The sequence below is a fragment of the Pristiophorus japonicus genome, unplaced genomic scaffold, assembly GCF_044704955.1.
Source record: "Pristiophorus japonicus isolate sPriJap1 unplaced genomic scaffold, sPriJap1.hap1 HAP1_SCAFFOLD_667, whole genome shotgun sequence".
Lineage (NCBI taxonomy): Eukaryota > Metazoa > Chordata > Chondrichthyes > Pristiophoridae > Pristiophorus > Pristiophorus japonicus.
This window is the reverse complement of record NW_027254580.1, coordinates 182,970-205,415: the sequence shown is the minus strand read 5'-3', so window position 1 is coordinate 205,415 and position 22,446 is coordinate 182,970. Positions and strand designations below refer to the sequence as shown.

General features: G+C 49.8%; 1 protein-coding gene across 1 annotated transcript in view; it reads right to left on the bottom strand.

The window, feature by feature from the left end:
- LOC139255988 (collagen alpha-2(IX) chain-like) overlaps positions 1-22,446 on the bottom strand; it is a 100,997-nt gene that overhangs the window by 59,716 nt on the left and 18,835 nt on the right. The window contains exons 7-10 of the mRNA XM_070874072.1: positions 12,208-12,261; positions 8,707-8,751; positions 7,265-7,318; positions 7,097-7,150 (exon numbers count right to left, since the gene is read on the bottom strand). Of these exons, the coding sequence (XP_070730173.1) occupies positions 7,097-7,150; positions 7,265-7,318; positions 8,707-8,751; positions 12,208-12,261 (207 nt within the window). The remainder of the gene's footprint in view (positions 1-7,096; positions 7,151-7,264; positions 7,319-8,706; positions 8,752-12,207; positions 12,262-22,446) is intronic.

The following is a 22,446-nucleotide window of genomic DNA, read 5'->3' as shown; positions in this document are numbered from 1 at the left end:
GGTGGATGGAGTGTCATTGGGAGAGCATTCTTGTAGTGATAATAATTCAGGTAGTTTTAGCATCGTTATGGATAAGGACAAAGATAAAACAGGAATAAGGGTTCTAAACTGGGTGAAGGCCAGTGTTACTGGGTTGAGAAGTGATTTGGCCAAAGTGGGCTGGAAACAGCTACTTGAAGGTAAATCAGTACCAGAGCAGTGTGAGGCATTCAAGAGGGAGGTACATGGGGTTCAAGGTAAACATGGTCCCACAAAGAAAAAGGATAGAACTGCCAAATTTAGAGCCCCCTGGATGACAATGTGCATACAGGGTAAGATAAGGCAAAAAAGGGAAGCTTCGATCAGACTTCGAGAGCTTAATACTGCAGAAAGCCGAGGAGAGTATAGAAAGTATAGGGATTAAATCAAAAAGAAAATTATGAAAGCAAAGAGAGGCCATGAAAAAATAAGAACATAAGAAATAGGAACAGGAATAGGCCATACGGCCCCTCGAGTTTACTCCGACGATCAATACAATCATGGCTGATCCAATCATGGACTCAGCTCCACTTCCCCGCCCGCTCCCCATAACCCTTTATCCCCTTATCGCTCAAGAAATTGTCTATTTCTGTCTTAAATTTATTTAATGTCCCAGCTTCCACAGCTCTCTGAGGCAGCGAATTCCACAGATTTACAACCCTCAGAAAAGAAATTCCTCCTCATCTCAGTTTTAAATGGGCGGCCCCTTATTCTAAGATCATGCCCTCTAGTTCTAGTCTCCCCCATCAGTGGAAACATCCTCTCTGCATCCACCTTGTCCACTGGCAAGTAGAATGAAAGAAAACCCAAAGATGTTTTATAATTACATAAAGGGCACGAGGATAACTGCGGAAAGAGTAGGGCCTATTAAGGACCAAAATGGTAACCTATGTGTGGAGGCGGAGGATGTAGGCAAGGTACTTCATGAATACTTTGCGGCTGTCTTCACAGAAGTGGGAGCCGATGCCGACGTTGAAGGGATAGTAAAAGGGAATATTATTTGAATGGGGAGAAATTACAACATGCTGCGGTGCAGAGGGACCTGGGGGTCCTTGTGCATGAAACTCTTTTGAGAACCAAAAAGTTAGTTTGCAGGTGCAGCAGGTAATCAGGAAGGCGAATGGAACGTTGGCCTTCATTGCGAGAGGGATGGAGTACAAAAGCAGGGAGGTCCTGCTGCAACTGTACAGGGTATTGGTAAGGCCGCACCTGGAATACTGCGTGCAGTTTTGGTCACCTTACTTAAGGAAGGATATACTAGCTTTGGAGGGGGTACAGAGACGATTCACTAGGCTGATTCCAGAGATGAGGGGGTTACCTTATGATGATAGATTGAGTAGACTGGGTCTTTACTCGTTGGAGTTCAGAAGGATGAGGGGTGATCTTATAGAAACATTTAAAATAATGAAAGGGATAGACAAAATAGAGGCAGGGAGGTTGTTTCCACTGGTTGGGGAGACTTGAACTAGGGGGCACAGCCTCAAAATACGGGGGAGCCAATTTAAAACCAAGTTGAGAAGGAATTTCTTCTCCCAGAGGGTCGTGAATCTGTGGAATTCTCTGCCCAAGGAAGCAGTTGAGGCTAGCTCATTGAATATATTCAAGTCACAGATAGATAGATTTTTACCCAATAAGGGAATTAAGGGTTATGGGCAGCGGGCGGGTAAGTGGAGCTGAGTCCACGGCCAGATCAGCCATGATCTTGTTGATCAGGCTCGAGGGGCTAGATGGCCTACTCCTGTTCCTAATTCTTATGTTTATGTTAAGGAGGAAGAGAGTGAAATAATGTATGGGATAAACATAGTAAGAGAGGAAGTATTAAGGGCTTTAGCATCTTTGAAAGTAGATAAATCGCCAGAACCAGAAGAAATATATCCGAGGCTATTAAAAGAAGCAAGGGAGGAAATTGCGGAGGCTCTGACCATCATTTTCCAATCCTCCCTGGCTACAGGAGCGGTGCCAGAGGATTGGAGAACTGCTAACGTTGTACCATTGTTTGAAATAAACCGAGTAATTACAGGCAGTTTGTTTAACATTGGTGGTGGGTAAATTATTGCAATCAATTCTGATGGACAGTATAAACCTTCATTTGGAAAGACATATATTAATCAAGGGCAGTCAGCATGGATTTGTTAAGGGAAGGTCATGTCTGACTAACTTGATTGCATTTTTTAAGGAGGTAACAAGAAGGGTCGATGAGGGCAGTGTGTTTGATGTAATCTATATGGATTTTAGCAAGGCTTTTGATAAGGTCCACATGGCAGGCTGATCAAAAATGTAAAAGCCCTTGGGATAGAAACATAGAATATCGAAAATAGGTGCAGGAGTAGGCCATTTGGCCTTTCGAGCCTGCACCGCCATTCAATAAGATCATGGCTAACCATGCAACTTCAGTACCCCACTCCCGCTTTCTCTCCATACCCTCTGATCCCCTTAGTTGTAAGGGTCACATCAAACTCCCTCTTGAATATATCCAACGAACTGGACTCCACAACTTCCTGTGGTAGAGAATTCCACAGGTTCACAATTCTCTGGGTGAAAAAGTTTCTCCTCATCGCGGTCCTAAATGACTTACCCCTTATCCTTAGACTGTGACCCCTGGTTCTGGACTTCCCCAACATCGGGAACATTCTTCCTGCATCTAACATGTTCAGTCCCGTCAGAATTTTATATGTTTCGAAAATGTGAGATCCCCTCTCATTCTTCTAAATTCCACTGAGTATAAGCCTAGCCAATCCAGTCTTTATTCATATGTCAGTCCTGCCATCCCGGGAATTAGTCTGGTGAACCTTCGCTGCACTCCCTCAATAGCAAGCACATCCTTCCTCAGATTAGGAGACCAAAACTGAACACAATATTCAAGGTGTGGTCTCACCAAGGCCCTGTACAACTGTAGTAAGATCTCCCTGCTCCTATACTCAAATCCCCTTGCTATAAAGGCCAGCATGCCATTTGCCTTCTTCACCGCCTGCTGTACCTGCATGCCAACCTTCAGTGACTGATGTACCATGACACCCAGGTCTCGTTGCACCGCCACTTTTACGAATCTGTCACCATTCAGATAATAATCTGCCTTCCTGTTTTTGCCACCAAAGTGGATAACCTCAAACTTATCCACATTATACTGCATCTACCATGCATTTGCCCACTCACCTAACCTGTCCAAGTCATCCTGCAGCCTCTTAGCATCCTCCTCACAGCTCACACCTCCACCCAGCTTAGTGTCATCTGCAAACTTGAAGATATTGTATCCAATTCCTTCATCTAATTCATTAATGTATATTGTAAATATCTGGGGTCCCAGCACTGAACCTTGCGGTACCCCACTAGTCACTGCCTTCCATTCTGAAAAGGACCCGTTTATTCCCACTCTTTGCTTCCTATCTGCCAACCAGTTCTCTATCCACATCAATACATTACCCCCAATACCATGTGCCTTAATTTTGCACACTAATCTCTTGTGTGGGACCTTGTCAAAAGTATTTTGAAAGTCCAAATACATCACATCAACTGGTTCTCCCTTATCCACTCTACTTGTTATATCCTCAAAAAACTCTAGAAGATTTATCAAGCATGATTTCCCTTTCATAAATCCATGCTGACTTGGGCCGATCCTATCACTGCTTTCCAAATCCGCTGCTATTTCATCCTTAATGATTGATTCCAGCATTTTCCCCACCAGCAATGTCAGGCTAACCGGTCTATAATTCCCTGTTTTCTCTCTCCCTCCTTTTTAAAAAAGTGGTGTTACATTAGCTACCCTCCAGTCCATAGGAACTGAACAAGAGTCTATGGAATTTTGGAAAATGATCACCAATGCATCTACTATTTCTCGGGCCACTTCCTTAAATACTCTGGGATGCAGTCTATCAGGCCTACAATCCCATCAGTTTCCCTAATACCATTTCCTGACTGATAAGGATTTCCCTCAGTTCCCCGTTCTCACTAGCCTCTCGGTCCCCTCAGTTTTTCTCGAGGTTATTCGTGTCTTTCTTAGTGAAGACAGAACCAAAGTATTTGTTCAATTGGTCTGCCATTTCCTTGTTCCCCATTATAAATTCACCTAATACTGACTGCAAGGGGCCTACATTAGTCTTCATTAATCTTTTTCTCTTCTCATATCTATAGATCCAGGGCAAAGTAGCAAATTGGATCCAAAATTGGCTCAGTGGCAGGAAGCAAAGGGTAATGGTTGATGGATGTTTTTGTGACTGGAAGGCTGTTACCAGTGGGGTTCCACAGGGCTCAGTACTGGGTCCCTTGCTTTTTGAAGTATATATTAATGTTTTAGACTTAAATGTAGGGGGTATGATATGAAGAAATTTGCAGATGATGCAAAAATTCGTCATGTGTTTGACAGTGAGGAGGAAAGTTTTAGACTGCAGGAGGATATCGATGGACTGATCAGGTGGGCAGAACAGTGGAAAATGGAATTCAATCTGGAGAATTGTGAGTTAATGCATTTGGGTAGGTGCAACAAGGAAAGGGAATACACATTAAATGGGAATATACTGAGAGGTGTGGTGGAATCTTGATGTGTATGTGCACAGATCCTTAAAGGTAGCAGGACGGGTCAATGAGGTAGTTAAAAAGGATTACGGAATTCTTTCCTTTATTAGCTTAAGCATAGAATACAAGAGCTGGGAGGTTATGCTTGAACTGTATTCAACACTAGCTAGGCCACAGCTGGAGTACTGCGTACAGTTCTGGTCACTACATTACAGGAAATATGTGATTGCATTAGAGAGGGTGCAGAGGAGATTTACCAGGATGTTGCCAAGACTGTAAATGTTTACAATGAGGAAAGATTGGATAGGCTGGGTCTGTTTTCTTTGGAACAGAAGAGGCTGAAGGGAGACCTTATTGAGATGTATAAATTGATGAGGGGCCTGGATAGAGTGGATAGGAAGGACCTGTTTCCCTTAGAGAGGGGTCAACAACCAGGGGGCATAGATTTAAAGTAATTGGTAGAAGAATTAGAGGGGATTTGAGGAACATAATTTTTACCCAGAAAGTGGTGGGGGTCTGGAACTCACGGCCTGAAAGGGTGGTAGAGGCAGAAACCCTCACCACATTTGAAAAGTAATTGGATGTGCACCTGAAGTGCCGGAAGGTGGGATCAGGCGGGAACACTGTTCTTCAACCGGCACGGTTACGCTGGGCCAAATAGCCATCTTCTGTGTTTTAATTTCGCTATGATTCTATGATGTACCTTAAGGCGATTTACTCTCTAACTGTGAAGGTGACCTGATTGAGGTCTTCATGAAGGGCTTTGGAAAGGAAAGGGCTGACTGATTTCCCACTGGTTGCTCAGACAGTAATGAGAGGGCACAGTTTTGGATAATGAGTGAAAGAATTATAGGAGAGGTTTAAACAAAGAGTGATTAAGCTGTGGAATTCTCTGCCACAAACCATTGTTGGAGCAGAATTCACATGAAAGGGTGCAAGGCCATGTGAGCAGTGTTGACTATATCACAGTGCATGTGACCACGCACCCACTGGGAACTGATTCCTCTGCACACAGTGCAGTGTGAGGCTGCAAGTAGTTATATAGCAGCCGTCTGATGAGCGATATGTGCTTCCTGCAATCATCAAACATTCCATCGTTCCCCTGCACTTAGGGTTGGTCAACCAGCAATATTCTGCAGCCTCCAGAAATTAACTATTCATCTCCAAAAGCTCAGCAGCAGGCAAACCTGAGAAAATCATTGGGGGAATTTTAAATATCGGAGAGGGGGAGGAAAAAAGCTGCTTGACTGATAGTCATCCAATCAGGTAAAGAGTATCTTCACTTTCCAATGGGCGTGGGAATGGTGGCACCGTGAGAATAGACGTATTGGGCCAGCAATGGTGGGAGTGAGATTTTTCAACTTAGCCTCCCCACTGAATCCCCCAACCCCATCATATCCCCCAACCCCACCATATCCCCACCATATCCCCCAGCCCCACCATATCCCCACTGAATCCCCCAGCCCCACCATATCCCCACCATATCCCCCAGCCCCACCATATCCCCACCATATCCCCCAGCCCCACCATATCCCCCAACCCCACCATATACCCACCATATCCCCCAGCCCCACCATATCCCCCAACCCCACCATATCCCCACCATATCCCCCAGCCCTACCATATCCCCCAGCCCCACCATATCCCCCAGCCCCACCATATCCCCCAACCCCACCATATCCCCCAGCCCCACCATATCCCCACCATATCCCCCAGCCCCACCATATCCCCCAACCCCACCATATCCCCACCATATCCCCCAGCCCCACCATATCCCCACCATATCCCCCAACCCCACCATATCCCCCAGCCCCACCATATCCCCCAACCCCACCATATACCCACCATATCCCCCAGCCCCACCATATCCCCCAACCCCACCATATCCCCACCATATCCCCCAGCCCTACCATATCCCCCAGCCCCACCATATCCCCACCATATCCCCCAACCCCACCATATCCTCCAGCCCCACCATATCCCCACTGAATCCCCCAGCCCCACCATATCCCCACCATATCCCCCAACCCCACCATATCCCCACTGAATCCCCCAGCCCCACCATATCCCCACCATATCCCCCAACCCCACCATATCCCCTAGCCCCACCATACCCCCACCATATCCCCCAACCCCACCATATCCCCCAACCCCACCATATCCCCACCATATCCCAACCATATCCCCACCATATCCCCCAACCCCACCATATCCCCACTGAATCCCCCAGCCCCACCATATCCCCACCATATCCCCCAACCCCACCATATCCCAACCATATCCCCACCATATCCCCCAACCCCACCATATCCCCACTGAATCCTCCAGCCCCACTATATCCCCATCGAATCCCCCAGCCCCACCATATCCCCACCAAATCCCCCAGCCCCACCATATCCCCACCATATCCCCCAGCCCCACCATATCCCCACCATATCCCCCAACCCCACCATATCCCCACCATATTCCCCAACCCCACCATATTCCCACCATATCCCCCAACCCCACCATATCCCCACCGAATTCCCCAGCCCCACGTTGCAGGAGTGTCACTTTGCACATGACTCACCTTCAGACCCACGGGTCCCGGTGGGCCGATCTCTCCCTCGGGTCCTGGCTCACCCTGTCAACACCAGAACTGATGGTTAATCTCTCTGTTCACTTTCGGCATGATACAGAATATTAATGTTGTAGAAACAGCAGTAAGACTGTCAGAATAAATTGATTTTTCCCTTACAATTTGCCCTTGGGGGCCAGAGACACCAGTCATTCCCCGGAAGCCACTTTCACCCTGTGTAAAAAGACACCGTTAGTTAGTGAGGAAGGACACCAGGCTGTTAAACAGAAGCTAAACCACAGAGAGGGATATGGGGACAAGAATGTGTATTTATATAGCATTTTTACTGTAGTAAATCGTCCCAAGGCACTTTTGGACACTGATCCACATAAGGCAGATGACCAAAAGATCGGTCAAGAGGTAGTTTTAAGGAGCATCTTAAAAGAGGTAGAAAGGTTTATGGATAGCATTCCAGAGCTTAGACCCAGGTAGTTGAAGGCACGCCCACTAATGGTGGTGGCAGGAAATAGAATATGCTAAGCAGCAAGTTACAACCTTTGTAATTTGCCACAGCCCAGCCACCAACTAATGTGTTGTGGCAAACTGGCAAATAAACCCTGAGACAGATCTCATTAATACCTTGTCAGATCTGTTCCCGTTTGAGAATGACTTTGAGTCTTGTTATTGGCCCAAAGGGAGGCCTGTATTGTTACTCTGCAGAGTGGGCTACTGTTGTGTGGGGGGGGGGCGGGGGTGCTTATAATATTTATAATCTCAGATAATCTCATTTTGCATATTCTTAGGCCTTTTGACTTTTTTTACTGGCTTCTGAATTCTGATGAAATAAGCTGGCAGGGTCTGCCAGAGCCAATCTCAGCTTTCTCGCTCAACCATGCAGGATCAGAAAACTTTGTCTTTAATCAGTCGGATATTTAGGAAGGAAGAAAATAATTTGTGAATGGTAAATGGCAAGAGCTGCTGGCGAACAGCACGTGGAATCGGATATGTGCTTGAAATGGTGACATTTACAGGGTTATGGGGCATAGAGCAGGGAACTGGGATTCATTGGATAACAGAGCCAGCAGAACCACAAGGGGCCAAATGGCCTCCTTCTGTGCTGTATGACTCTCGGAGTTGGTGTACATCGGTAGCTGTATCCTCGGTCTTTCCTGCTCCCACCCCTGGAAGCTCAGTACATGACTCAGGTCAGGTGCTGGTGGACTGTGGGGTGAACACCCCCAGGTATGGGGGCAGTTGGCACTAAGTGACCAAAGCCCTGTGCCCTGCTCTTGCTGTTTCTCAGCTTAACCCCAAGTCTGAGATTCATCATTCAGAGGTATGTGGCCCGGTTAACCTGAAATCAGAAGGCCAAGGTATGAACCGAGCACCGAGTGCACTTCACACAACATGGACCCATCGGCGAGCCGAGACACTCCCAGTGCAGACTAACGTGCTCCTTGGCATTAACTGGTGCCTCGAACAAATCTATCTCTAACGTTGCATCGTTTTCAGATTCTGTTCCCTTCCAATTTTAAAATATAAAATAGACAGAATTTATTGAAATTGCGAGCTGAATTTCTGGAAAGTAATTTAACAGAATACTTTGAGGAAGGTTCGGTTACCTTAGCCCCGACGCCTCCCTTTGTACCCGGTTGTCCCGATAGACCCTGTCAAAGGAATCACAATTCTTTAGCTTCCTGCTCGATGAACAGATTTTCGTCGTGCTGAAAACTATCAGTTACATATTTTATTTTCATGTTTCTTTTCCCTTCCCTCCTGAAGGTGCTGACTCTCCCTGGGGTACAGTTCCTGAAGGTGCTGACTCTCCCTGGGGTACAGTTCCTGAAGAGGCTGACTCTCCCTGGGGTACAGTTCCTGAAGGTGCTGACTCTCCCTGGGGTACAGTCCCTGAAGGTGCTGACTCTCCCTGGGGTACAGTTCCTGAAGGTGCTGACTCTCCCTGGGGTACAGTCCCTGAAGAGGCTGACTCTCCCTGGGGTACAGTTCCTGAAGGTGCTGACTCTCCCTGGGGTACAGTCCCTGAAGGTGCTGACTCTCCCTGGGGTACAGTCCCTGAAGGTGCTGACTCTCCCTGGGGTACAGTCCCTGAAGGTGCTGACTCTCCCTGGGATACAGTCCCTGAAGGTGCTGACTCTCCCCGGGGTGCAGTCCCTGAAGGTGCTGACTCTCCCTGGGGTACAGTTCCTGAAGGTGCTGACTCTCCCCGGGGTACAGTTCCTGAAGGTGCTGACTCTCCCTGGGGTACAGTTCCTGAAGGTGCTGACTCTCCCTGAGGTACAGTTCCTGAAGGTGCTGACTCTCCCCGGGGTACAGTTCCTGAAGGTGCTGACTCTCCCTGGGGTACAGTTCCTGAAGGTGCTGACTCTCCCCGGGGTACAGTCCCTGAAGGTGCTGACTCTCCCTGGGGTACAGTCTCTGAAGGTGCTGACTCTCCCTGGCGAACATACGAACAATGGCGGACAGGTAAAGACCCTCTGGTCCATCCAGCCTGTCCCACACAATTGCGATATCCACCCCACCCTGAACCCTGTGATCTCCCGGGAGAGGCAAAAAAACATTAAAAAACCCAGGCCAATTTGGGAAAAAAACATCTGGGAAATTCCTCTCCGACCCATCTCGGCGATCGAAACTAGTCCAGGAGATCACTCTGGCCATTAAATTACCTGCAGCCACTACCTTTTGTAAGAGGTGATCTCCGCCGCAGCCAGAAACAAGTCCAGCTCTCACTTGAAGGAGTTCAGCGAGTTTGTATCCACCACATGAGAGGGCAGCTTGTTCCATAGGTCTACTGTTCTCTGGGAAAAGAACCACCTCCTGACATCTAAACCAGATCTAACCTTATACAACTTTAATGTGTGCCCCCGGTCCTGCCTAACTTATTTATTTGAAATAAACTGCCAGTTAGAACACTGTCTATTGCCTTCATTATCTTATAAACCTCACTCAGATTCCCCCTAAGACTACGCTGCTCTAAAGGTAAAGAATCCCAACTCTTTTAACCTATCTTGATAACTAAGACACTTTAGACTGGCAATTAGACTAGTGGGCCTCCTCTGCACACTTTCCCGAGCCTCAATATCACCCACCATGTGAGGAGACTAAAACTGGACGCAGTATTCCAAGTGTGGCCTGACTCAGGACAGAACAATATGCCTTGTCTTGTACTCAATTGTCCGATGGATACACCCCAACACCCTATCTGCTCCAGCTATCGCTGCACCACATTGCTTGTGTACCTTTAAGGATGTATACACTAGAATGCCCAAATCCCTTTCTATCTCCACCATCTTTAATGCCTTTCCCTGCAGGGTGTATGAATGTTGAACATTTGCCCTGCCCACATACATAACACTAAGTTATCGAAGTTATACAGCATTTTCTAGTCATTAGACCAGTCTCCCAACACATTAAGATCTGCCTGAATCAGACGGGCCTCTTCTACAGTTCGAGCAGTCGCACAGATCTTGGTACCATTTGCAAATTGTGCCCCAACCACTGAATACAGATCATGAATTAAAATAGTAAAAAGCAAAGGTCCCAACACTGATCCCTGCAGGACACCATTGGTGACCGGTCAAACAGATCAAAATCTGTCCATAACTGCTCTTTGCCTGCATCCTGCCAGCCAGTTCTGTATTCAGCTCAATATACAGACAGGTAAAAACCATCTGAAGGTGCTGACTCTCCCTGGGGTACAGTCCCTAAAGGTGCTGACTCTCCCCGGGGTACAGTCCCTAAAGGTGCTGACTCTCCCTGGGGTACAGTCCCTGAATGTGCTGACTCTCCCTGGGGTACAGTCCCTGAAGGTGCTGACTCTCCCTGGGGTACAGTCCCTGAATGTGCTGAATCTCCCTGGGGTACAGTTCCTGAAGGTGCTGACTCTCCCTGGGGTACAATCCCTGAAGGTGCTGACTCTCCCTGGGGTACAGTCCCTGAAGGTGCTGACTCTCCCTGGGGTACAGTCCCTGAAGGTGCTGACTCTCCCTGGGGTACAGTCCCTGAATGTGCTGAATCTCCCTGGGGTACAGTCCCTGAAGGTGCTGACTCTCCCTGGGGTACAGTCCCTGAAGGTGCTGACTCTCCCTGGGGTACAGTCCCTGAAGGTGCTGACTCTCCCTGGGGTACAGTCCCTGAAGGTGCTGACTCTCCCCGGGGTACAGTCCCTAAAGGTGCTGACTCTCCCCGGGGTACAGTCCCTAAAGGTGCTGACTCTCCCTGGGGTACAGTCCCTGAATGTGCTGACTCTCCCTGGGGTACAGTCCCTGAAGGTGCTGACTCTCCCTGGGGTACAGTCCCTGAATGTGCTGAATCTCCCTGGGGTACAGTTCCTGAAGGTGCTGACTCTCCCTGGGGTACAATCCCTGAAGGTGCTGACTCTCCCTGGGTTATAGTCCCTGAAGGTGCTGACTCTCCCTGGGGTACAGTCCCTGAAGGTGCTGACTCTCCCTGGGGTACAGTCCCTGAATGTGCTGAATCTCCCTGGGGTACAGTCCCTGAAGGTGCTGACTCTCCCTGGGGTACAGTTCCTGAAGGTGCTGACTCTCCCTGGGGTACAGTCCCTGAAGGTGCTGACTCTCCCTGGGGTACAGTCCCTGAATGTGTTGAATCTCCCTGGGGTACAGTCCCTGAAGGTGCTGATTCTCCCTGGGGTACAGTTCCTGAAGGTGCTGACTCTCCCTGGGGTATAGTCCCTGAAGGTGCTGACTCTCCCCGGGGTACAGTTCCTGGGGGTGCTGACTCTCCCTGGGGTACAGTATCTGAAGGTGTTGACTCTCCCTGGGGTACAGTCCCTGAAGATGCTGACTCTCCCTGGGGTACAGTATCTGAAGGTGCTGACTCTCCCTGGAGTACAGTTCCTGGCGGTGCTGACTTAGTTAACTCTGCTTAGAGCTACATGCCTGTATAACCACCATTGGCCAGATCCCTATTTCTGAAAACATTTGTGAACCTTTTCCAAAAAAAGTTGGAATTTGTGCAAAACTGCTCCTTTGACCATGTGGTGGAATAACAGGGACCCAGCTTGGCCCAGCTGTGTACTGTGTGGGCAGTTAGTTGTGGTCGCCCTGTTTGGATCTGATTAATAAGTGTGTGGTGATACTTACAGCTCCTCCCTGGGGACCAGCGGGTCCTGGAATCCCAGCTCGACCTGTTCCTCCCTACAGGGACAGTGAGAGAGAGAGACAAAGGTTTATTGAGTATTCATCAAACACACATCCTCTCCCCTCTTTAGATTCAGCAACAGAACATCCTGGCTGTGCAGTACCCACCATAGAGCAATGTAGTGCACGGTGCGTTCGAGGAGCAGAGGGAGAACACAGTGTGGTTATCATGTTTGATGGATTTCTGTCTTCGTGCAATTCTTTGAGCTGAATTGTTGCCTGTGTGTGGGGTATGGCGGATCAGCCCGCTCACTACTGTGTGTTTAACTTAACTAGATCACCTGACTGAGTCATGCAGCTTTCCTGGCCAATGAAATAGAGCGAGTCTGATGATGTCATGGATGACTCACCTGGTTACGGATCCTTGCACAGAGTTGAAGGTTGATGCAAGGTGCGTGTCGCTGTTACACCCAACACTTTGACTGTGAGGGTGCGAGCATTTATAGCCAAGGCTGCAGTCTCAGGAGGCTGTGCCCAGGTTTTCTGCTTCCTCCGTCCACACCCTGCTCCAGGGGCTGAGAGCACGGAGGGAGGTCTGCTTCCCTGGTGACACCAGGAAGAGGCCAGCCAGTCAAACAAAGAGGCCATGGCTGGAGCTCGCCCACGCAGTGAGGTGCAGGGGTATCAAAATCTAGCCGTTCCTAGATACAGTGCAGGAAAAGATTTAATGACCTGATGAGGTCAGGAAAGGTGAGTACAGTGCCACATTCAAGTATATCCTTATGGTCCTGTCACCCCAACCCCCTCACTCTGCCTCCCCAAGCCTACTCCTATACGTCACTCCTCCATCACTGCTAGCTGGTCCATCCATCCATCTCTGTCTGTAACCACTCACATCTCCAACAGATGACCTACCACTAACCCTCAGCCTAAAGCAATCATGGAGATTAAGGCCACAGAAGGAGGCCATTTGGCAATGTTACGCTACTCCCTCATAGTCACACTCGATAGATGTAGCCCAACCATCGCTTACACACAATTCATCACGCTCACTCAAAGTTCTCTGCTTTTCCTCCTTGCAGGAAAAGAGAGCCCAGAGCAGGGAGAGCCAGAGACTGGGCAGTGGCCCTCCAATTTACAGTGCAGACACTAGCAGAGGAGGAGGTGCTGGAATTGTGGAGTGGCAGAGCTGGTGTCGCTGGGAGATAGAGAGAGGGCAAACTGCAGTAGCCTGGTGAGAGAATTCAATATCATACAACGGGCACTCATGGTGACTGACCATGGTCAGCAGCCAGTGAGATAGGTGCATAATAACCTTAGATATTATTATCATGTCTTTACTCTCACACAGTTCCATCAAGTGCCCCCCCCCCCTGCCCCCCACACTGTCCAGCCGGAGGAAGGTTCCTCAGAGGAGGCTCCAGTCTGTGAGGGCACACCGCCAGCAGACCCAAGCACAGACATGCACACCACGGTGGGTCCTGGGCAAGACAGAGTCGTGTTATCACCTGCTGTCTCACATCCTACTCCTGTTCCTATTTCTTATGTTCTTATGTATCACAAGTGAGCAAGAGCCGCTGGTGGAGAGAGGGACTGTCCTCGCCCAAGGGCGCAGGACGCTCCCGGCCCGGCCCGGCCCGGCTGGGCTCAGCTGGACACAGAGGTTGAACCTCGGGGCCTTTGACAAACAGGCTGATCATGGAGAAGCAGCAACAATTACATGAGGCTCTGGCAGCCTTTCCAACTGCAATGTGTGCGACTGTACAGAGAATGAAGGAGTCCATCTCCAACGGGAGCACCACCATGTCACAGGCGAAGATGGCCATGTGCTGGTCCATGGAAAGGATGGTCACCTGCGGGGAGCTCACACAAGATCATGCTTGGTGTGGGCAACAGATTGCAAACCCTCACTGACCTCTCCAGGAGGGCTACCAGCGTAGACAGGCCTTTTCAACGCCCCATTGCTCTGCCGCAAGGTGCTCAGCAGGTCCTCATAACAGGATGGTGCGGGTGGCCCATGAGGGGGATGATGGTGAGCGGGACATGGAAGTGGGGGCTCCTCACAAAGTGCTCACACCCGTCCCCCATTCTCCCCCCCCCAGTCACAGCCCCACACACTACCCACCCGTCACACCTCTCCCCATTCTCCCCCCCCATCACACCTCTCCCCATTCTCCCCCACCCCCGTCACACCTCTCCCCCATTCTCCCCCCCAGTCACACCTCTCCCCCATTCTCCCCCCTCCCAGTCACAGCCCCACACACTACCCACCCGTCACACCTCTCCCCATTCTCCCCCCCCCGTCACACCTCTCCCCCATTCTCCCCCCCCCCCGTCACACCTCTCCCCCATTCTCCCCCCCTCCCAGTCACACCTCTCCCCCATTCTCCCCCCCCCCACAGTCACGGCCCCACACACAGCCCCCCCCCAGTCACAGCCCCACACACTACCCACCCCCAGTCACAGCCCCAGATGCCCCCTCGGATCGCAAGGCCGAGTCTGCCCCTGCACAGGTGCAGGAGGAGCAGACTTTCGCAGGGCCCTCACAGGCTCCCAAATCCAGCGGACATCCAGCAAGAGTGTCTACGCAGTCGATACCGGGCAGTGGCATCGATGCCAAGGGCTGCCTCTCTTTCTGCTGAAGCCACAGGGGTTGTACTTCGTAGAAGCATGCGGAAAAGACACAATCCTCGACGCTCAAGGGTAAGCACAGGGGTGTTTGCCTAAATGTTTGTGTTAAGTTTCAATTCTATTTACGATGCACATAAATGTATTTCTTTGCACCACTTTCCTGTCTAGTCTATTTGTGCCTGCTACCTGGGCAGTGCCTTGTCAGCTGGAGTGGATGGTGAGACATTACTTAACCTCGAACACTGGGGGTTTGGGTGACAGGAATGATTTGGTCATTTTAGGACTGCTTAGTGGTGGGGTGGCAGGGCCGGGGGCGTTGATGGGTGCACTGGTGAAATTAACTAGATCGTGCCGTTGTGGGGCCAGGCCATTAAACCTTTGAATATGACAATGATTTTAGTCAGTGAAACGAAAGAACTTGCATCTATATAGCGCCTTTCACAACCTCAGGATGTCCCAAAGCGCCTTACAGCCAGTGAAGTACTTCTTTGAAGTATAGTCACTGTTGTAATATACGGAAATGTGGCAGCCAATGTGTGCACAGCAAGCTCCCACACACAGCAGTGTGATAATGAGCAGATCATCTGTTTTGAGAAGTGATTGGTTGAGGGATAAACATTTTACAGTACTGGAGAGAACTCCCCTGCTCTTCCTCGAAATAGCACCATGGAATTTTTACATCCACCCGAGAGGGCAGATAGAGACTTGGTTTAACATCTCAACTTAAAGATAGCACCTCCAATAGTGCAGCGCTCCTTCAGCACTGCACGGGCAATGGCAGCCTGGATTATGTGCTTCAGTCTGGGGTCGGATTTGAACCCACGACCTCGTGACTCAGTGACGAAAGTGCTCCCGCTGAGTCACGGTTAACGGGCATCGGGTAATGCACAGTCCCAAGGATTTACCTATCGGTTCATTGGCTCACAGAATCTGGTTTCTTTGGCCTTTGATTGTCTCCCCGGAAACAGCAGCTGACAGTGCAGTGCTGTTCTGCACGTGTGAACTTCCACCGTGGCTGTTGTTGAGTTGTGCAGGAACTCACAGCCAAACTCCATCCTGCCTCCCCCGATACCATTCCAACACACTTCCAAATAATGATCAGTACAAGCTGATTCTTCCTCTTCTTAACCCAAGCACAGGCAGCTTTGGCTTAGATTAGCTATTTGTTATTCATTCACGTCATTCAGTCACTGGCCAGGCCGGCATTTATTGCCCATCCCTAATTGTCCCTGGAGAAGGTGGTGGTGAGCGCCTTCTTGAACTGCTGCAGTCCGTGTGGTAAAGGTTCTCCCACAGTGCTGTTAGGAATTGACCCAGCGATGATGAAGGAATGGTGATCTGTGTCCAAGTTGGGATGGTGTGTGACTTGGAGAGGAACGTGGAGGTGGTGGCGTTCCCATGTACCTGCTGCCCTTGTCCTTCTAGGTGGTAGAGGTCGCGGGTTTGGGTGGTGCTGCCGAAGAAGCCTTGGCGAGTTGCTGCAGTGCATCTTGTAGATGGTGCACACTGCAACCAGGGGGCGCCGGTGGTGGAGGGAGTGAATGTTGAAGGTGGTGGATGGGGTGCTAATCAAGTGGGCTGCTTTGTCCTGGATGGTGTCGAGCTTCTTGAGTGTTGTTGGAGCTGCACTCATCCAGGCAAGTGGAGAGTATTCCATCACACTCCTGACTTGTGCCTTGTAGATGGTGGAAAGGCTTTGGGGAGTCAGGAGGTGAGACACTCGCCACAGAATACCCAGCCTCTGACCTGCTCTTGTACCCACAGTATTTATGTGACTGGTCCAGTTATGTCTCTGGTCAATGATGACCCCCTGGATGTTGATGGTGGGGGATTCGGCGATGGTAATGCCGTTGAATGTTAGGAGGTGATGGTTAGACTTTTTCTTGTTGGAGATGGTCATTGCCTGGCATTTGTGTGGTGTGAATGTTACTTGCCGCTTATCAGCCCAAGCCTGAGTGTTGTCCAGGTCTTGCTGCATGCGGCCATGGACTGCTTCACTATCTGAGGAGTTGCGAATGGAACTGAACACTGCAATCATCAGCAAACATCCCAACTTCTGACCTTATGATGGAGGGAAGGTCATTGATGAAACACCTGAAGATGGTTGGGCCGAGGACACTGCCCTGAGGAACTCCTGCAGCGATGTCCTGGGGCTGAGCTGATTGACCTCCAACAACCACAACCATCTTCCTTTGTGCTAGGTCTGACTCCAGCCAGTGGAGAGTTTTTCCCTTGATGCCACACTCGGTCAAATGCTGCCTTGATGTCAGGGGCACTCACTGACCCCTCACCTCTGGAGTTCAGCTCTTTTGTCCATGTTGTATATGACACTGGGAATGACTCGAGAGACTCGAGCACACAGACCTTGCTAACAATTATGTGCAATACTGAGGGGCTGCTGCAATGTCGGATATGCCCCTCTCAACGAGACATTAAACTGATGTCTGCTCTCCAGTGGAAGTGAAAACTCCCACAGCACTATTTCCAAGAGCAGAGAAGTTGTCTCTTGGTCAATATTTATTTCTCAACCAACATCACTAATATACAGACTTTCTGCTTATTGTGTTCCTAACACAGATGAGACTGCACACAGGGAGGTTAAAGTAATATTAAGACACTCCAGAATGAGGAACAGGCCTATATACAGTGCTCCCAAGGGATGCTGGGATCCCTTGGGACTTCAGGAGCTGCGCTCCCTGGTGGCAGAACATGGGAGTGCATGCTTTACAGATCACAACATCACTCCCCCCCCCAAAGTCAAAGTGAAAACTATTTACAAGGTGAGGCGGTCGGGAGCCTTTCTATCCCTGGTGGACCGCCTCGGTACAAATGTCTGTTCTGGTGTGTTGGCTGTGCCCTCGCTGTGCTGGCGTGTTGTTGGCCCTGCAGGGCTGCTGGGTGAGCCTGGCCTTGCTGGGCTGTTGGGTGTGATGGGTTTGATTTCCTGGTCCGACATGGTGTCGTTGATCCTTTGGGTGTGTATTGTGGGCTCGAAAAAGGTGGTGTCTGCTGTGGGTTGTTCAGGGCAGTCTGTGAACCGCAGCCTCATTTGGTCCAGGTGCTTTCTGCAAATTTGTCCATTGTCTAGTTTGACTACAAACACCCTACTCCCTTCTTAAGCTATCACCGTGCCCGCGATCCACTTCGGACCATGTCCATAGTTTAGCACATACATAGGGTCATTCAGATCAATTTCCCGTGACACAGTGGCATGACCATCATGCACATTTTGTTGCTGCCGCCTGCTCTCTACCTGATCATGCAGGTTGGGGTGAACCAGCGAGAGTCTGGTTTAAAGTGTCCTTTACATGAGTAGCTCAGCCGGGGGCACCCCTGTGAGCAAGTGGGGTCTCGTGCGGTAGCTGAGCATTACTCAGGACAGGCGGGTTTGGAGTGAGCCTTCTGTGACTCGTTTGAGGCTCTGTTTGATGGTTTGTACTGCCCGCTCTGCCTGCCCATTGGAGGCTGGTTTAAACGGGGCCGAGGTGACATGTTTGATCCCATTGCGGGTCATGAATTCTTTAAATTCGGCACTGGTGAAACATGGCCTGTTGTCACTGACCAGCATGTCAGGCAGGCCGTGGGTGGCAAACATGGCCCTCAGGCTTTCAATGGTGGCGGTGGTGGTGCTTCCCGACATTATTTCACCTTCAATCTGTCATGTATCTTACATTATTATATATAAGTGTATCCTAACATGCTATACATGAATGTAATAAGATATGACCTGTAACCACCAGCATACCCGATCACCAGGGGTACACTTGCAAGAGACAGGTATATAAGGATAGGTCTCAGGCAAGTGCAGTATTCCAGAGCTGTGAAATAAAGGTGCAGGTCCAGACTGACCTTGACTTCACTACATGCCTCGTGTGAATCTGTACTGAGGGGACAGGACTTTACAGTGGCGACGAGTTACAGGATTACAGAATCCACAGAATGGTGAACAACGGATCAGATGAAAAGTACAATGCGGGAGACAATTGGGAGGACTTTATAGAAAGGCTCCAGCAAAGCTTTGTAACCAAAGACTGGTTAGGCGACGATAAGGCAGACAAGAGAAGAGTCCATCTCTTGCCCAGCTGTGGCTCGAAAACATATGCCTGAATGAAGGTCTGTTGGCACCCGAGAAACCAGCAAGCAAGTCGTTTGAAGAATTAAGCACACTGGTAAGAGACCACCTGAAGCCAGCGAGTAGCCTACACATGGCCAGACACAGGTTCTACAACTACAGACGCTGTGTGGGCCAGACCATACCCGACTTTGTGGCGGAACTTCGGAGGTTGGCTAGTTTATGTGAGTTCTCCGATGAACTGAGGAGAGAAATGCTGAGAGACTTTTTCATTGAAGAAATAGGCCACGATCGCATATTCCGAAAGCTCATAGAGACCAAGAACCTGACCTTAGAGGCAGCAGCACTGGTTGCACAGACATTCTTGGTAGTGGAAGAAGAAACGAGGTTGATTTACAATGCAGGTACGACAACTAACGAAATATCGGAACAAGAAGTTCACAGCACTAAACAAACTGCTACTCCCATACACAGACAAAACCAGGAGAACAGGCTCTCGACAGCAGGCAGAAGCCATCAAGGGCCACAGGAATGGCTGTTCGCACCTCATCAACCCACAATGCGAGCAATCAACTACAAACTGAGAGAAGCTCAAGAGAGATCAGCCAGCCGCAGCTCATTCTTTGAGAACACTTTGAACAATGGAACAGGTCTGTGCTGGAGGTGTGGGGGTGGGCACTCATCAAGGGATGTCAATTGCAGCAGGCTGTTTGCAGAAATTGTGAATATACAGGGCATTTGGCCCGCATATGCAAAAAAACGGCAGCTCGGCTGGTATACAAATCAGATGGGTCGGAAAGCGGACCAGAAGATGGTGGGGACAGTATCCGGGACACCGATGTACAGCGGGTCAACATGATCAATGGCTGCTGCTCCTACAACAGGACGCCTCCTATAATGATGAGGGTCCTACTCAACGGGATATCTGTCAACATGGAGCTGGATACGGGAGCGAGTCAATCTCTCATGGGCGCTCAACAAATTGAACAACTGTGGCCGCATAAAAGAGACAGACCAAAACTCACAAGGGTCGACACCAAACTAAGGACCTATACCAAAGAAATCGTACCAGTCCTCGGCAGCGCCATGCTCTCTGTCACACACAAAGGGACAGTGAACCGACTTCCCCTGTGGATTGTCCCCGGAGACCCCCCAGCACTGCTGGGGAGAAGCTCGCTGGCAAAACTAAACTGGAAATGGGATGATGGCCATGCCATGTCATTAGAGGAACGGACCTCCTGCTCAACAGTTATAAAGCGATTTGAACATCTCTTTCAGCCAGGTGTGGGCACTTTCAAAGGGGCCAAAATCAAAATCTACATCACACAGGATGCTAGACCGGTCCATCACAAGGCCAGAGCTGTACCCTGTGTGATGAGGGAAAAGATTGAACACGAACTAGACAGGCTTCTGCAGGAAGGCATTATATCAGCTGTGGAATTTAGCGACTGGGCAAGTCCCATCGTCCCAGTCATGAAGCCTGATGGATCCGTACGAATCTGTGGGGACTACAAATCTACCATAAACAGAGTCTCCCGACAGGACCAGTACCCGCTGCCCAGAGCGGAGGACTTATTTGCCACATTGGCTGGTGGTAAACTTTTCTCAAAATTAGACCTCACATCTGCGTATATGACGCAAGAATTGACCGAGGAATCCAAGATACTCACCACCATCAACACACATCGAGGCCTTTTCATGTACAATCGATGCCCATTCGGCATCAGGTCGGCAGCTGCCATATTCCAGCGCAACATAGAAAGTCTGCTCAAGTCCATCCCGGGGACGGTTGTATTTCAAGACGACATACTTATCACGGGCAGGGACACCGACTCCCATCTCCGTAATTTGGAGGAAGTGCTAAAGCGGTTGGATCGGGTAGGCCTACGAGTCAAGAAATCCAAGTGCCTATTTCTCGCACCCGAGGTTGAATTTTTGGGCAGAAGGATTGCCGCTGATGGAATCCGCCCAACAGAGTCCAAAACAGAAGCAATTCGCCTGGCACCCAGGCCCCGGAATGTCTCAGAACTGCGCGCCTTTCTCGGGCTACTCAATTACTTTGGGAACTTTATGCAGAACTTAAGCACGCTGCTGGAGCCTCTCCATGTGCTACTCAGGAAGGGGTGCGATTGGTTTTGGGGGGACGCCCAGGAACGTGCCTTCAATAAGGATAAGGCATGCAATCTTCTGTGTTCCAACAGTGTTTTGACTTTCTTTGATCCAGATAAAAAGCTAGTTCTCACATGCGATGTGTAAGTGCATGGGGTCGGGTGCGTTTTGCAACATGTCAATAGTGCGGGCAAATTACAACCCATAGCTTATGCCTCCAGGTCACTTTCGCGGGCGGAGCGCGGGTACGGAATGGTAGAGAAGGAGGCGCTCGCGTGCGTGTACGATGTCAAAAAGATGCACCAATACCTTTTCAGGGCCAAGTTCGCGTTAGAAACCGACCACAAGCCCCTCACGTCCCTTCTATCCGAGAGCAAGGCAATAAACGCCAACGCCTTGGTGTGAATTCAACGGTGGGCACTCATGCTGGCGTCCTACGACTATACCATAAGGCACAGACCAGGCACAGACAACTGTGCCGACGTGCTCAGCAGGCTACCCCTGGCAACCACGGAAGGGTCTGACGAACAGGACTGTGAGATAGTCATGGCAATCAATGCCTTTGAGTCCACAGGTTCGCCCCTGACGGCTCGCCAAATCAGAGCCTGGACGGCCAGCGACCCCACGTTATCCTTAGTAAAAAGATGTATCCAAACCGGTGACTGGGCAGAGGCTCACGATGCCTGCCCCGAGGAATTAGTAAGTGGATCGAATGCACCATTTTAAACTCGAGCACAACCTCCACCACTGTGGAGAGCCTCGCAACCATGTTTGCAATGAATGGAATCCCTGACATATTGGTCAGTGACAATGATCCGTGCTTCACCAGCACAGAATTCCAAGACTTTACAATTGACCACGGCATAAATCACGTCAAGACGGCACCGTTCAAGCCGGCCTCTAACGGCCAGGCGGAGAAAGCAGTGCAAATCATTAAACAAGGCATGCTTAAAATCCAAGGTTCCACGCTGCAGGGTCGCCTGTCGCGACTGCTGCTGGCATACAAATCTCGTCCGCACTCATTGACTGGGATCCCCCCCGCGCAACTGTTGATGAAAAGGACTTTAAAAACAAGGCTCTCATTAATCCTCCCAGACATGCACGAAATCGTTGAGGCAAAGCGCCGTAAGCTGGCTGAGTACCATGACAGAAATTCGAGGGGGAGATGGAATGAAATAGGGGACAAAGTGTTTATACTAAACTATGGCAGGGGTCCCAAATGGCTTGCAGGGACAGTAACGGGCAAGGAAAGATACAGGCTACTGGTAGTACAAATGGACAATGGCAAAACCTGCTGGAGGCATGTAGACCAAGTCAAAAGCAGATTTACCAACAACACTGCGGAACCAGAGGCAGACTACAATGTGGAACTCGCACCACACCTGGTGGACAGACAGAGGGAACAACCTGAGGAAAGGGCAATCCCAACA